The 15,850-nt window shown below is 44.9% G+C and overlaps 1 protein-coding gene and 1 non-coding gene across 3 annotated transcripts; both read right to left on the reverse strand.

The window, feature by feature from the left end:
• Window positions 1-88: 88 nt before the first annotated feature.
• KHDC4 (KH domain containing 4, pre-mRNA splicing factor) lies at window positions 89-15,428 on the reverse strand. Of its 2 annotated transcripts, none has more exons than XR_012463658.1 (14): window positions 15,337-15,408; window positions 14,967-15,204; window positions 12,628-12,756; window positions 12,193-12,272; window positions 11,544-11,596; window positions 9,609-9,772; window positions 9,048-9,259; window positions 8,419-8,479; window positions 6,603-6,660; window positions 6,138-6,391; window positions 5,472-5,627; window positions 4,363-4,447; window positions 2,404-2,495; window positions 89-1,428 (listed from the first exon to the last, which is right to left on the reverse strand). XR_012463658.1 is itself a non-coding variant. In XM_074164531.1 (14 exons), exons 1-14 carry the CDS (start codon window positions 15,426-15,428, stop codon window positions 1,229-1,231), a joined length of 1,902 nt encoding a protein of 633 aa, XP_074020632.1. In that variant the 3' UTR covers window positions 89-1,228. The 2 variants fall into 2 exon arrangements, 1 of the variants encoding a protein (XP_074020632.1); XM_074164531.1 differs by having other exon boundaries at window positions 4,363-4,475; window positions 15,337-15,428.
• On the reverse strand, window positions 9,364-9,492 carry LOC141476046 (small Cajal body-specific RNA 4). The gene has a single exon (XR_012463659.1).
• Window positions 15,429-15,850: the final 422 nt, after the last annotated feature.

Consider the following 15,850-nt stretch of genomic DNA (forward strand, 5'->3'; position numbering starts at 1 on the left):
CGGTGCCGGCGCGTGCGTGCTGCCCCTCCCCTCAGGGCTGAGGGGCGCGGGTGCCTCGCGGTCAGGCCTCACCCACAAAAGGAGCAAGAAGCAGAATATTTATACATTTATTTATAATGAAAGTATGTTTCTAATTATTTACAACACATAGGAAAGACAATGTTTGTACAAGTGAGACAGCAAGGTCTGTCAGTGCGCTGCAGCGACGCACGTCCCTATTTTTAAAACGATTTCCAGAGCTGCCGCAGTCCCCGGCGTCGCCTCTCCACAGCAGGGTTTTCCCGGCAGAGCTCCCTCCGCAGCAGCCCGCCCTGCGGTCCACGTCCATAACGAGTCCAACAACTCATCCCCAGGCTCAAGGGGAAGGGGCAGGGCTGCGCGGGCCGGCCCTGCGGCCTCCCCTTCCAGAAACCGCCCCAAGCAGAAGGGGCGGAATCGAGCGAGCGAGGGAAGAGATGGGGACAAACCGCCCGAGAAGGGGTTCGGCCCGACCCGCTGCAGGGGAAGGAATCCAGGGGGGGACTGGAGAAGATTCAGTACCAGCATCGCGGCCCCAGCCCCCCTGGGGAGCAGCGGCAAGATGAACCCATCCAAAAAACCCAGCATCCCCCCGCCCTGGCATCTGGCTATAAGGAGAAGTTGTGGGGTTAGTAAAACCACATTTGAAAGAAAAAAAATGCCATGCTGATTTACAGGAGATGCTTAAAGTAAAAACAAATTAAGAGTTTTAGGAAATGTGATCCTCAAGTTTTTCAGAACTACTGTATATTCCTTTCCTTTGTTGAAAGTCCAAAACATTGAGGCCGGGGTCACCATTAGCTTATGGGGACTGCGAAACACAGGCTGACAGCAAGAACGCTCAATAAAATATGAACACCAGGCGTAGAATGAAGTCAGTGAGACTGACTCTTTCCACTTTTAGGTTATCCTGGAAAACGCAGACCAACAGGCTTCCCTTAGCTTCTCTCTACAGTACTTCCCCCATTGTATAAGGGACTAGCCCTGTCAGAGTACTATTTCAGATATTCTTTTTTTAGTTGACAAATTCACTGCAGAAATAAGGATTTTAAAAAATAATGGAGCCCTTTCAAGGGGGAATACGGAACCTTTAGCTTCTGCAAATGTAAAAACAATGCATATTTGCAAAGTTCATTCTGTAATATACATGCATTATTGCTAGAGGGAAAAAAAAAAAAAAAAAAGATGAATGAAAACTCTTCTGCAGCTTTTATGGTGCCATCCAAAATGGCATCTGTTGTTTAGCTCGCTGTTGTGAGGAAGGGTACTGGTATCCCAAACTCCATCCCTGTGAAAAAGTACTTGCGTTTTTATGGCCACCATGTTCCTCCTCTTCATCTGATGAATCTCCAGCATATGCCACTAATCCAAAGCCCTTTTCTGCAGTTTTCATCTTCTTAGCTTGATGATCTAGGAGGGGAAAACAAAACAATCCCCCAAGCCCCCCAAGAAGGAAAAGTAAAAATAAAAAGACATAAAATGCCCCAAAACGAGTTAATAAAAAAGAGACGTTAATTGTAAATTGTTAGTTGGACACCATTTTGAGGTCACAAGGCCAATGGTCATCCAAGGTCGAAGGCCACACGAAACAGCACCAGCAACAGCACATGTGATCCATCAGAACCATGTAAGAGAACAGAGAAAGAAGAAACAAACACACAAAAAAGGTAAAGTTAGCAAATGTGTCTAAGTGATGGCCATTTCACCATTAAAGAGATAAATATGTAAAGAAAAGCAGAAATTTTGTTCAAAAGAAAGCTAACAGAAGAGCAATCTCTGGGATCAATACTGCAGAAAAACTAAGGTTAAACAGGCTAACGCGATGTACCTGCAGACCTGAAAGGTGCTAAACTACCAGGAGAGTTGAAATGATTATGTTTTACCAAGTTGCAAATAGTCGATGTATGACACAGCCCTAGGAAAGGATGAAAACTGACAGCACTTGTGTTGTTTGCAGACACAGCTCATGTCTGTAAATACACACCTGAACCATAACTCCCACCGATACTCCTTAGTGCCTCTAGAGATAGCTGCTCACAATGTAAAGCCACATGATATCTGTGTTACAAAACAATCCTATGAGATTCTGTGCCTCAGCTGACTGATGGGTCAAAAATACCTGTCTTTAGTCCTTCACTTAATTACACTCTACTCCGTCGTACAGCTATTTACTGAAGTTTTAAGAGAAGCACCTCATATGTATAATTACAGCAAACATCAGTGATTTTAGAGCAGTGCAATGTGACTTGCTTTTCACTTAAACAATGAGGTATAAAGAACAGCAAAAAAAAAAAAATCACCTATTTAAACAAATGTTAAGACCAGTGCAAACTCATTTGGGAAAGCAAACTTGACTTACAAGTCTATTTTATTCATTGCACTCACCATGGTTGCCTGGTAAAGACCCCGCACCGTTTCTTTCTTCAGATTCCGATTTCATCCCACTGACAGGAAACGCTGGCGGAGGCATCAACTGCCTATTTAAACCAATGCAAGCCCTTATTTTTTCTTTTCTTAAAACAGGCAAAGAGCCAATGGTAATGGCAAACAAATTCATAATTCAGTCCTTGACCTGAGCAGTTTAACTTTTAATTGTCTGACTAATCTAGTGGCCTTCTATGATGGAGTGACTGCACCACTGGACAAGGGAAGAACAACCGGTGTCACCTACCTGGACTTCTGTAAGGTCTTCAGTACCGTCCCCCCCGATATTCCTGCCTCAAAATCAGAGAGACATGGATTCGATGGATGGACTATTCGATGGCTAAGGAACTGGCTGGATGGCCACATCCAAAGAGTTACAGTCGACGGCTCAATGTCCAGGTGGACACCAGTAACAAGTGGTGTCCTTCAAATACTGGGACCAATACTATTTAATGCCTTCCTCAATGACATAGACAGTGGGATCAAGTGCACCCTCAGCAAGTTTGCAGATGACACTAAACTGTACAGTCTATATGTTAGAAGAACTGGATGCCATCCAGAGGGACCTTGACAGGCTTGAGGAGCGGGGCCATGTGAACCTCATGAAGTTCAACAAGGCCAAGATCCTGCACCTGGGTCAGAACAACCCCAGCTGGGGATGAAGGGATGGAGAGCAGGCCTGCAGAGAAGGATTTGGGGGTACTGGTGGATGAGAAACTGGACACAAGCCAGCAATACACGCTTGCAGCCCAGAAAGCCAATCATGTCCTGGGCTGCATAAAAAGAAGTATGGCCAGCAGGCTGAGGAAGGTGATTCTCTCCCTCTACTCTGCTCTCAAAATCCCACCTTGACCACTACATCCAGCTTTAGGGTCTCCAGCACAAGACATGGACCTGTTAGAGTGGGTCCAGAGGAGGCCACATAAATTATCTCACAGCCCCCTCTGCTGTGAGGACAGGCTGAGGGAGTTGGGGAGCCTGGAGAAGAGAAGACTCTGGGGAGACCTTTCAGTAACTAATTGGGCCTTACATGAAAGATAGAGAGAAACTTTTTACCAAGGCCTGTAGTGACAGGACATGGGTAATGGTTTTAAACTAAAAGAGGGCAGATTTAGGTTAGATATAAGCAGTAAATTCTTTCCTCAATGGTGATGATACACTGGGTTCCCAGAGAAGCTGTGGATGCCCCAACCCTGAAAGTGTTCAGGGTCAGGGTGGACAGGGCTTTGATCAATCTGATCCATAGAAGACGTCCTTCCCCACAGCTGAGGGGATGGACTGCATGATCTTAAAGGTCCCTTCCAACTCAAACTATGCTATGAAATAAAGTGCAAACCCAACAGTTTTGTGGCTCAATGCACTGGAGTGCATAAGGACGAGCAGTGATGCCCGATGATTTCAAACAGCTATGCTGAATTTAGGACTACATACAAGATGGAGAACAGGAAACTTTACCAATACCCTTGATATATTTCATAATGACCAGAGAACAAGAGGGACTATCAAGTATATCTTTCCCCAAAACTTCAGGCTGCAAAATTTCAAGTTTACAACTTTTTCGGATTTGTTTTAAAATTGGAATATTTTAAAGTGCTAACACCTATTTCACAAGAATATCCTGTTATCTCAGGAAGCTGGCAAAATACCAGACATAGAAAAAGTAAGAGCATACAGACTTAAAAGGAGTAGAAATTAAGCAATTTTCATTATGTAGTATGAAAAGGTAACCCTTCCATCCCTTCTCCTTAAAAAAACCTGAACAAAACAACAAGAAAACTACCCACAAAACCCCACCCAGAACAAAACAAACAACTGCCCTAACCCCCAAGTCAGAGAAGAGAACATGAAACAGATCCGTCTCTGAAATAAGCTTTCCAACAGAATCAGAAAAGACCTGAACATAATTCCTGTATCACTCACCTGTCCCTCTCTCTCTCCTTTCCTGAGGAACTTGCTGGCTTCGATCCGGCTCCATTGATTTCACTCTGACTGGAGAAGCCTGTACCTAAATTAGTCATATGAATGGGTCCATGCTATGAGCAGAAAAACACATGGCATTAGCAAATCTACAACTACAACATAAGCTATAGCTCCTTAATGATAATGATAGGAAACCCAACTTCTCAGACCATATTGCCAACTAGCAGAAGAAACCACTAATCACCATTGTTAAACAAAACTTTCTCCTAAGAATACTGAGGGCAATGTAGTAAGAAATACACCTGAGCACCAATATGGAGACACCTGACCACCTACTCCATCTTTTCAGCAGTTCAGGACAGTAACGATAGCTGCTTCCTTCACAGATCAACTATCTCCTCAATCAGCTCATTCTGAATCCTGTACAGACCTCATGCCACAGTAAACTCTGCTCGAGACACTAATAAGGTCTAACATATAGGTAGTTCCTTATTGTCTCTAGGCAAAGCTTTTCTTATGGGTTTCTGCCTGCGAGCAGGGGTATATCATTAGAAAAGCATTTGCAGAAACTCACTTTTCTCACATACAAGCCTAAAGAACTCAATTATTTTTATTAAAATTAACTGTTTAAAATTCCCTATTTAAAAAAAAATAAAATCAGTATCTTAAAACTAGGCTTCTTGAAATCCTCTCAAGTGCAACCTGCAAGAAAAGTAAATGGGAAAATCTGGAAGTTATTACCACACTTCCCTCCCGCCCCTCAAACAAGCCTACCCAAAAGGCCCACAAAAACCCAATCAAACCCTCAAATAATCTCCCTTTGAACTAATCAGTAACACGCTATTGTCATCTCTTTGACCTGAATGCACCGCTATTCTTCAGGAAAGACTGAGGGTATGGAAAGCAAGCTGCCAATGAAACAAGTCAGTCACAGTTTAAGAACAGTGCATCCACTCAAAGAAACCACAGCGTGGTCTCCACCTTGTGTAACAATTGCTGCCATCTGCCAAAGGTCTTGCATGACTGTTGCCAAATAAACTGTGCTAATAATCTCTCTCCAGCCAAATTCCTTTTTGGTGAATGAAGTAAAATTGTCGATTTTATTCCACCTGATATCCCAGCAGTCCTGACTCTCTCTCATCTGGTAGCTCCTCAGTGAAGCGTCTCTTTTGACCTTGGGGATGGGGTTGGACTTGTGGCTGTGTACCAGTCGGCATGGTTGTTTTTACTGGGGCAGCAGGAAGAAAAGGACCGCTCAGTGGACTCTGGCATGCAGAAATTGAAAACAAAACACAAAAAAATTTGATAATACGCAAAGTATTAATTCAATGTAGAGTTTCATACACAGAAGACACAACTAATTTCTCTTTGCAGAACCTAGGAGAAGCTAGAAGGAAATTCAACTTAAAGATAAAACAAGTATTTCATTTATAGAACGCTCCCACCTCAAACTAATCACTATCTGTAACTCAAACTCATTGTACCTACACAGCTGCATCTCAGCCTGTGATAATGCTTTTCATAAACAAATGGCCACCCCCTGCAAATATCCTTTATGTTAGCAGGTGGCTATGATACCAAAAATGCAATATGAAGCAGCCATACCAACAGTTTAGTTGCTTAGACTGGAGCAGTAACAAAAATAAAATGCCCTAAAGAATTTGCCATCTGACACTTTAGTTATTTTATTGATAGCAAAGAAACAGCTTTGTTTCTTACTGTTTGTCAACAGTAAGTTGACAACTATAGGACAAATAATTAAACTGTAGCAGTACCTGGCCAGTGCTGGCTGGAGGCTGTACTTGAGATATTGGGTACTGTGTTGGCACAGGCGGAACTCCTGCAGGTAGTGTTGTTAGGACTCCAGGTGCTAATGGCACTGCAGGTGGTACAATGCCAGGTACACCGTATGGTGGCTGAACTGGTTGTTGAGGAGGGGGAACAACAGGATAACCAGACTGATACCCATTGGAAGGGTAATACGATGGCTGGGAGGGTACGCTATTTATAGCAGCGGGCTGCGTGAAGCCTGGTGAGAGAAAGGAGAGAAAAAAAAGGGTCATCTTCAATTCAGAGTCACAAAAATACCAAATTTAATTACCAAATGTAAAAGATGCCATACTCCCTTTTCAATTGAAGGACTTAAAAGACTTCCACAGGTAAATAAGTTCTATAAAACTAACTGTAAGTACAGCTCTGCAGAATGCAACTCCAAAGACTTCGTTATTGCTAATGCTTACCTGCTAAGGGTACTGCAGTGGTTATCTGATTCACAAATCGGGAATATTCAGCATGAACCTACAAAGAATTTTTAAAGATTAGACAATAAACATCTATTTACTATATTAACCTTTTGCAGGCAAAAGGCATCTTACCACACATCCCCATAACATTCTAAGGGGACTTTAATTACAGAACACACTCTGCACAAAGATGGCAATAATACAAGCAAAAAAACTGAGAACAAAAACCCACCACCAAAACCCCACTGAACACCCCACTCATCCCGCTGGCCTCTGCATCAGATTTGTGTAAAATACAGGACAATCTTTCAGAGAAAATAGTGGGAAACTACCTCATTAGAGACAAAATACTCAAAAGTCAAAAGAATCTAAAAGCTTCCATATATTTTTCAAAAGAGACTTCGTAGCCCACACTCAATTATCAATACTAACAGAAAGACAGTCTCACAGGATTTTACTCTATTTGCATTCATGTAAGAAAAGATGAGAAATTTAATTTTCTATGTGTACACATGAGAGATTTTTAAAAAAAATTTGGTACAACAATCACTTTATGAAAGATAAAGCAGACAGCACGGCTCTGGAAAACATTTAAAGCTAAAGCAAAGGAAGCTACAGCAATTAGAAGAAAGCAGGATTCCTCCCCTGCCCCCCACTCCAGTTGTGCTCAGGAAGCATTCACAGCCTGCCATGTGAGGGCACCCTCAGTACATTTGCTGACACCACCACATTGGGCAGGCTGTTGATCTCCTTGAGGGTAGACGGCTCTGCAGAGGGATCTGGACAGGCTGGATTGATGGGCCGAGGCCAATGGTGTGAAGTTCAACAAGGCCAAGGGCCGGGTCCTGCACTTGGGTCACACCAACCCCATGAAGTCCAGAAGAGTGGCTGGAGCTGCCCGATGGAAAAGGACCTGGTGGTGATGGTCAGCAGTGGCTGAATATGAGCCTGCAGTGTGCCCAGGTGGCCAAGGCAGCCAACAGCACCCTGGCCTGTAGCAGGAACAGTGTGGCCAGCAGGACTGGGGCAGTGACCGTCCCCCTGTACTGGGCACTGGTGAGGCCTCACCTCCAGGGCTGTGTCCAGTTTTGGGCCCCTCATGACAGGAGGGACATTGAGGGGCTGGAGCGTGTCCAGAGACGACGGGCAACAGAGCTGGTGAGGGGTCTGGAGCACAAGTCTGGTGAGGAGCGGCTGAGGGAGCTGGGGGTGTTCAGCCTGGAGAGCTGGAGGCTGAGGGGAGACCTTCTCACTCTCTACAGCTCCCTGAAAGGAGGGTGTAGCCAGGGGGGGTCAGTCTCTTCTCCCAAGGAACAGGCAATAGGACAAGAGGAAATGGCCTCAAGTTGCACCAGGGGAGGTTTAGGATGGATATTGGGAAAAATTTCTTCACCCAAAGGGTTGTCAGACATTGGCAGAGGCTGCCCAGGGCAGTGGTGGAGTCGCCATCCCTGGAGGGATTTCAAAGCCGGGCAGACGTGGTGCTGAGGGACACAGGTCAGGGGGGGTTTGGGCAGTGTCAGACTGATGGTTGGACTCAATGATCTGAAAAGTCTCTTCCAATCTCAATGATTCTATGATTCTATACTTCCCCCCCCCCCCCCCCCAGAATTCCACTACTACAGCTCTATCCTGAGAAATATTTATTCATTATACAAAAATTAGAGAGCAGTACTTAGAAGGAAAGACCTATTAGCAAATCAGAACACATGTACAGTTTTGCCGAGAGCATTAAAAAAAAATAAATCTTTAGCCAGGCACATGCTAAAGCTACAACAGGCTCCCAAATCTCATATTTGTAAGAGCTACTCACAGTTTGCAATAGATTCTCACACAGCTTTTTAGCAGCTGCCAAACCTTCTGGCTTTGGGTGACTGAAAATATATACAAAAAATACCTCATAAGCACAAAAGTTTCCACCAAGTTTGTCAGCTACTTCTTTCATCAGAAACCTGCTGTCAGATCTTATCCCTCTAATGAGTGATTAGTCACCTCAACAGAACTCCAGCAGCTCTGCACTATTTACCACAATTGTGTACAAGAGCGATTAATATTTTCTACATGAAAATTCAGGTTATTCTAAATATTGCAAGGCAGGAGTCACAGAACTGACTTGATTGGTCAATGCATTTTGTTTTCTTCCCTTAAAGCTCAACATTGCAACCCAGGCCCAAAAAGAACGCAGCTTTACTGTGTTCCCAATGAAAGCAACACCTTATAGCGGAATATCACTTTATACCATATCACCATACGGTTGATCACTTTAGAGATCTCTCTATTAAAATAAAAGTCAGGTCCAAGAACTATTTCATTGCAGTCAGTCAGCCTGAATGAAGAATTCCTCACATTCATTAAACATTAAGCTACATTCATGACTGGTCACTGGTGTTTTTTTTTCACTTAAAAAAAAAAAAAAAAACACACCAAACAACCACCTCATACCTGATGTAGATGTACATGGGTTCAAAAGCTTCTCTGCCCGATGCTGGTTCTATGCAACCTGAGCCTTTCCCACGAAGAAAGACTTTGGCACCCGTTTCAATTTGGATGTGCTGCAAGTAGGAGCAACCAGGCCCTTCCACCTTTTCCTTCACATTAAATGTAGGTACAGCATGTTCCAGACCAACAAATAACTTGTCCTGAACATAATGCATCTGTAAATGTAACAGTAAAAGCTTATTATTTCCCTTGAAGGGTAATTAGGATGTTCATTTCACAGGAGGCCAGAAGCCTTGTTTCTACGGCAGTCAGAACAGTCAAGTGTTGGATGGCACAGTCAGCCCTTTGCTTTTCTGTAAGCAGGACTGCTCTCCCCATCCCTCTTCTTCTAGGAGGCTACTGTCATCCAAGTCTCACTCTTCAGACTCGGTCTGATTAGTCCTCCACTTTTCACAACACACAAGGATTGGGTTTTTTCTTTATTTTTTGGGTTGCCTTTATTTTCAATAGGTAAATCTTGTAATCAGCAATATTCAATGAAATTCACATGAATTAATTACTCACCCCTGACTGGAATGGAGGTTTTTGGCCAACTGCTTGAGACAACTGAGTAATAGGGGCTGGCTGGTGATAGACAGTGACCGTAGCTCCGTTGAATGTCGGACTAGAACCTGTGGCTGCTTTCACTACTCCATTAGTAATTATCTCTTTAATTCGGTTAACAGCTCCTAGTTGACAGAATATGAAAATAAATTATATTTCGGCCCTTATCAACTGCCCAGATTAACCAAATGATGAAAAGACCAAGTTACTTTCTGTGACATATTCTGTGACAGCAGATCTACAGGCAAGAAGATCGTATTTGAGGGTGAGGCCCAATATTGGCATTCTGGGATTGGATCCCAAAGGATGGAAAAGCATCAGGGTTCTTTCTCCACTCCCACCGTGATAAAGCTTAAGTTAATATATGCAGGTGGGCATTTTTAGTCCACACTTTTTTAGCAAGTGCTAGAAACATTTACATTAACTCCATACAGAATTTACAGCTGCATGAATGAGCAAACTAACACGTGAAAATTGATTACTGGCCATGGAAATCACGGTATGTAAAAGTGGGCAGCTTCAAGTTTTGAGATACAACTGAGGGCAAGCCCGTGAACTGATACACAGAACAAACAAATGCCTGAAGAGTGCATAGCCTTCTTTTCTTTCCGGCAGGCATAGGCAAGACAGGAGTTCTTTGTGCTTCTAACGGAAATGTAGATATTCCACAAAAAATGTTCATACTTGTATATTAAAGGGAAAGCCTCCCTGTCACACACCTATTGTAAGGGGATCTCAGCGTGCTATCAGTGAATGAACTCATACATCAGAGCTGCACCTGCCCAGGAACCCCACCCACTGCCCCCACCTTCTTCATGCTCCATCAAAAGTTTCGGTTTCATGACTAATGCAGGACACAGGACCTTAGGTAGTTTTGAGCAGAGATCTTAATATCAATGTTTAAATGGGGGCTGTTACCAACACTAAGATATTTATAGTACAAATCCATACCAGTCATAAGCAGGAGTGTTGATCTGCATGAGGATAGGGAGGCTCTACAGAGAGACTTGGATAGATTGGATTGATGGGCCAACGTTAATGGTATGAGCTTCAACAAGGCCAAGTGCCGGGTCCTGCACTTGGGCCACAACAACCCCCTGCATCGGTACAGGCTTGGGGAAGTGTGGCTGGAAAGCTGCCTGGCAGAAAAGAAACTGGGGGTTCCAACTGACAAGCAGCTGAATATGAGCCAGCAGTGTGCCCAGGTGGCCAAGAAAGCCAATGGCATCCTGGCTTGTATTAGAAATAGCGTGACCAGCAGAAGTAGGGAGGTGATTGTCCCCCTGTCCCTCACTGGTGAGGCCAGACCTTGAGTATCGTGTCCAGTTTTGGGCACCTCAATACAAGAGAGATATCGAGGTGCTGGAGCGAGTGCAGAGGAGGGCAACGAAGCTGGTGAAGGGCCTGGAGAATGAATCTTATGAAGAGCAACTGAGGGAGCTGGGACTGTTTAGTTTGAGGAAGAGGAGGCTGAGGGGAGACCTCATCACTCTATAACTACTTGAAAGGACGCTGTAGAGAGGTTGGTGCTCGTCTCTTCTCACAGGTAATTAGCGATAGAACAAGAGGGAATGGCTTCAAGCTGCAACGGGGTAGGTTTAGGCTGGACATTAGGAAACAATTCTTCACAGAAAGAGTGGTCAGACACTGGAAGGGGCTGCCCAGGGAGGTGGTTGAGTCACCATCCCTGAATGTGTTTAAGAGTCGTTTAGATGTGGTGTCGGGGGATATGGTGTAGGGGAGAACTTTGTAGAGTAGGGTTGATGGTTGGACTTGATGATCCCAAGGGTCTTTTCCAACCTGAATGATTCTATGATACTATGATAACAAAGTCCCCTTTACTTGTGATAAAGGGGTTTTACTGAGGAAAAAACACAGAATGCTTTGTACACTTACTGTCAACCAATTCCCGTGTCTGCCCCTGGACATGAAGATACAAAGGACGATCTCTGGAAAGGAAATGTCAAATATACTATTAAATCCACATACAGTAATGGATACAATCTAATTATATTACAGTCATTTAGACACACAAAGTCTTCCATAAAGATTTGAAATACACTTCAAAATAAGTAAATACATATTCATTCACTATCACAGCACTCAGGAAGCAAAGCTTTGCCACTGAAAACTAAAAAGATTCAGAAGTTATTTACGTGATGACTTTAATTAAAGTTACACCACTGAAAACTTTAATTTGCTTGTCCACACAAAAGGTTAACTAACTAAAAGCACCAAGTCTAGGAAATACTAGCTCTCTTTGCAAACGGAAAGTTGCCCATTCTCGGCAAAATGCACAAGAGATCCAGTATAGTGTTCAGTTAGAAGAATTAAAGTACAGCTGGTTTTTTTTTTTTTTTTATTCTTATTTTACCCTCTCAATATTAAGCAGGTAGGAAAGCAACTATGCAGTCAGTAAATAGTCAATTTGCTCCGGCACCCAAAGGTGACACTGCTCATGAAAAACAAAGCAAAAATCCCATCACTTAGCCACCCCATGAGGAAAAAAAAGAAAAGCAGAAACCCCAAAAAAAGAAATACAAACCCGGGTCCCACTTTTGCTTTCTCTTCTGCAGTCATGAACCTCCCTCGAGTAGAGACAGCAGCTCCACTCAGCCGACTTATCTACAAACAATTTAAAAAACCCAGTGACAAGTTTACCAATAATAAACAAAGCACTTGCAAAAACGCCAAAGTGTTTTAGGCTATGCTGTGCTATAAAAAGACCAAAGTCATTAATAAAGTGGTAAGAGAATGAATGGTGTCCACTAAAGGATACTGGCTATGCTACCTTACCTCATCATACAGCATTTTATTGAACGCACCAATTAAACACTAAACAAGTGTTTTAGAAAACAGTGAGTTTCATAAAAAGAGCAAACAACCACTGAATATAGTTTCTTGCAAGCTCTTTTAATCTTACAAACAGGTACAAATGTGCTACCAAACCTAACAAATCCAACACAGATCCTGAACATACCTCATCCTGTGTCTGTCCTCTCGTCAGCAGGTTCCTGCACGTGAGGGGGACATCATTGATTTCTACCTCTGCCACCACAAGGTCATCTTTGCTTTTACTTGTAGCCGGACCTTTTCCCAGAGCCTGCAGCTTCAAAGACAACCATTGCAAAAGACCCGTGGTTGGAAAGCAGAGAAAAATGATGTAACACACAAATTGACCCCAGTACTCTAGAGGTGAATATCCTTTTCATTCTCCCTTTTCAGCTGTTGAACCCAAAAGCTTTACAAATATTAGCAGAAAGCACTTCATCTACCTCTTCTACCTTAAGCTCAAATAAAACACTAGTTTTATCTTCAGCACATTTTAATATATTAAGTAATGACTGCTTCTGGTCTATAAATGGAGAAACAGATGCAGAACCAAGCAGTAATGTTGTTCAAAGGGAAATCAATGCATTTTACACTTGAATTGGCATATCTGAAAGAAAACTGTGAGACTAATAAAACATGTAATTCGTAGTTAACTCCCCTAACACAGACATAGAATTTAGAATTTTTGTTCAAGATCTAAACTCATCCACACTGATTACACTCCTCCCCCCTTCTTTTTTTTTTTAAACAAGGGCTTAATATTTTTTGTCAGTATCAAAGCACTAACAAAGAAAAAGCCATGGAGTCACAAACAGATTCAGAAGATGTGGCAGAAGAACTGGAGTTACAACAGAGGCCTTATAGCTTTTTCCATGTATAGACAGTTAGATAGTACATTCTTCTAAAAAAATCAGACATGTTTTTGGGAACATAAATGTAAAACAACTCTATAAAAAAAGAGAACCTTCCAGTAACACCCAAAAGGGTATCTGGCCACTCTCATAAATACCACATGAGGCACAGCACTTGCATGAGAGCCAGAAGGCAGCTATAGAGGGACAGAAGTCCAACGCATCGTACATGGGTTCTATTTCTCCATTCCTTCCACACTTTTTTTTTGAAAAAAAAAAAAAAAGTACATTCATTAACCTGCAGGCTCCTTAATTTCCATTTGCTTACAATCTGAAGTGCCATCAGAGTTAATTACTCTGGGAATTATCATCACTGAACATTTCCTAACAAAAGCAACATATGCAGAAAAAAAACCCAATTAATAAATTTGCAAATGGGATTGGGTAAGTTGTTCCCACAGCAGTACAATCTGCCACAGGATGCCAGAGTGCCACCAGAGCTTACGGAAAAGAAAACATACATGGAAGAATGACATCTACCAATTTTCAGGTGTCTCAAACTGCCAGTCAGCAAACAGACTTTATGCCCATCTGGTCTCACTTTGGAGGAAGCCGCCTGAAACCAAGCCTCATGTTCTTCAATGCTGAAAATTTCACATCCTCAGGTGGATGCGATGTATTGAAAAGCAGACACCAGCGTGCAGCAAACAACAGATAAAGCCACCTAGGACTGCTGATAGCAACGATCAGCGAAACACTCACTACTAAGCCTCACATATTAAAAAGGCTGTAACGATCATCAGAACCAACAGAGAACCAGTCATTGTGAAGATATGGCGGGACACATTTGCCATTCTTTCTTATACTATCTGTGAATAAATCCAATGACAAAATTAATATTCATTTTGATGCTACCTCAAGGCAAGCCCTTAGAACACAACTGGCAGTCCCAACACCATGCATGTGAAAAAGAAGACACATAATTGAAAACACACTCTCCTTAACTTTATATTTGAGCAAGTCTGGAAGGAAACTTTAAACGGCCTTCTAAGCTTGGCTCTAGCACAGGCTACTGACATGCACAAAAGCAAGACCGTGTCTGTTACCGAAACTGGAAAACAAGCTTTAAAGTTACACTTGCTTTAGAATGGAAAAGGTCAGTTGGAAGGGACCTACAAGGATCATCTAGTCCAGCTGCCTGACCACCCCAGGGCTGACCAGAAGCTGACAAAAGCTTAGTGGTTTAGAACTTGCACATACAGCTCCTACTGATAACTTATTTAAGCATGAAAATGATTTGATCTCATGTTTTAAACTGGCTCTTTTATACAGCAGTTTTTACATCAATTGTACTACTTAGAAAATACTTCAGAAAAAGCATATTGTCTTCTTACAGATCGCTTTGGTTAAGCCTTATGGAAGAGTGGTGGGACTGACCTCACAGCTATACCACTGTTATTCTGAAAAAAAAATTTTAAAAGGTTTTCCAGTGTTTGCGATATCCTGCTTTAGGAAGCTAACCTCCGACGTTTCCCGTCTCTCCGAGAGCTGTTCCGACAAGCAGATCTGCAGCAGAGAGACGCGACCCCCACCCTTGCCCATCACCTCCGGGCCCGGCGCGGCTCCGGGTACACACCTTGTCCGCCGTGCTGGGCGCTGGCTTCAGCTTCCCTTTGGCCATTAACATCGCGTTGATCTTCGCGGCCACGGCGGCGGCCGCATCCAGCGCTCCCGAGGGGGCGGCGGAGCTCTCGGAGCCCGCCATCGCGGAGCCGCCATCTCCGCCGCCGGGGAAGGGCCGCCCGGGCAGCGGCGCCGTGCCGGGGAGCAAGAAGGCGGGGGCCGGGCCGGGCTGGTCCCACTTGCTGCGGCGCCTGGAAAAGAGAAAGGCCTCAGCCGCGGCTGCCCCGAGGGAGAGCCGGGGGCGGCCGCACCCCGCAGCCGCCGCACCGCGGCCCCTCTCCGGTCGCGCCCGAAGACCGGTCGCGCCCGCGGCGCCGCCTCACCCGCTCGCGGCACCCGCGTCGCGCTGCGCTCCGCCGCCCGCTGACATGGCTCCGGCCCGGCTCCGCCGCCTCCGCGCCAGCCGCAGCGTCATTTCCGGCCTCCGGGCCGCCTCGAGACGCCCCTTCCGGGCGTTGCCACGGAGACGAGACGGCACGGCACGGCACGGCACGGCACGGCACGGCACGGCACGGCACGGCACGGCACGGCACGGCACGGCACGGCGCGCGGGCTGTGCCCCCGCAAGCGAGGGGCGGGAGCCGGCACCGGGCGGGCCGAACGGGAGCGCGCTAGCGTCACGCAGCCGCCGGTGGTGACGCCGAAGGCCGCGGTGACAGCGGCGGAGCAGGCGCACCGCAAGCGGGGGCCTCACGCGTGCGCACTGATGCCCCTGGCGGGCAGCCTCTCGGCCCCGCAGCCGGGCCGCTGGCGCATGCGCACTGGCACGAGCCACGCTCCGCACTGCCCCCGGCGCATGCGTACTACACCTGCCCCCGCCGGCGGCCGCCGGGGCAG

This window comes from Numenius arquata, chromosome 27 (genome assembly GCF_964106895.1).
Source record: "Numenius arquata chromosome 27, bNumArq3.hap1.1, whole genome shotgun sequence".
NCBI classification, from domain to species: Eukaryota; Metazoa; Chordata; class Aves; order Charadriiformes; family Scolopacidae; genus Numenius; species Numenius arquata.

What these genes read in the sequence shown, in the direction of transcription:
- KHDC4 (XM_074164531.1), bottom strand. Translation starts at nt 15,428, where the DNA reads ATGACGCTGCGGCTGGCGCGGAGGCGGCGGAGCCGGGCCGGAGCCATG. An exon ending in GACGCGGGTGCCGCGAGCGG is followed by an intron (nt 15,205 to 15,336) that starts GTGAGGCGGCGC and finishes TCTCTTTTCCAG; the next exon opens with GCGCCGCAGCAAGTGGGACC. An exon ending in GTCTTTACCAGGCAACCATG is followed by an intron (nt 1,429 to 2,403) that starts GTGAGTGCAATG and finishes TTCCCCTCCTAG; the next exon opens with ATCATCAAGCTAAGAAGATG.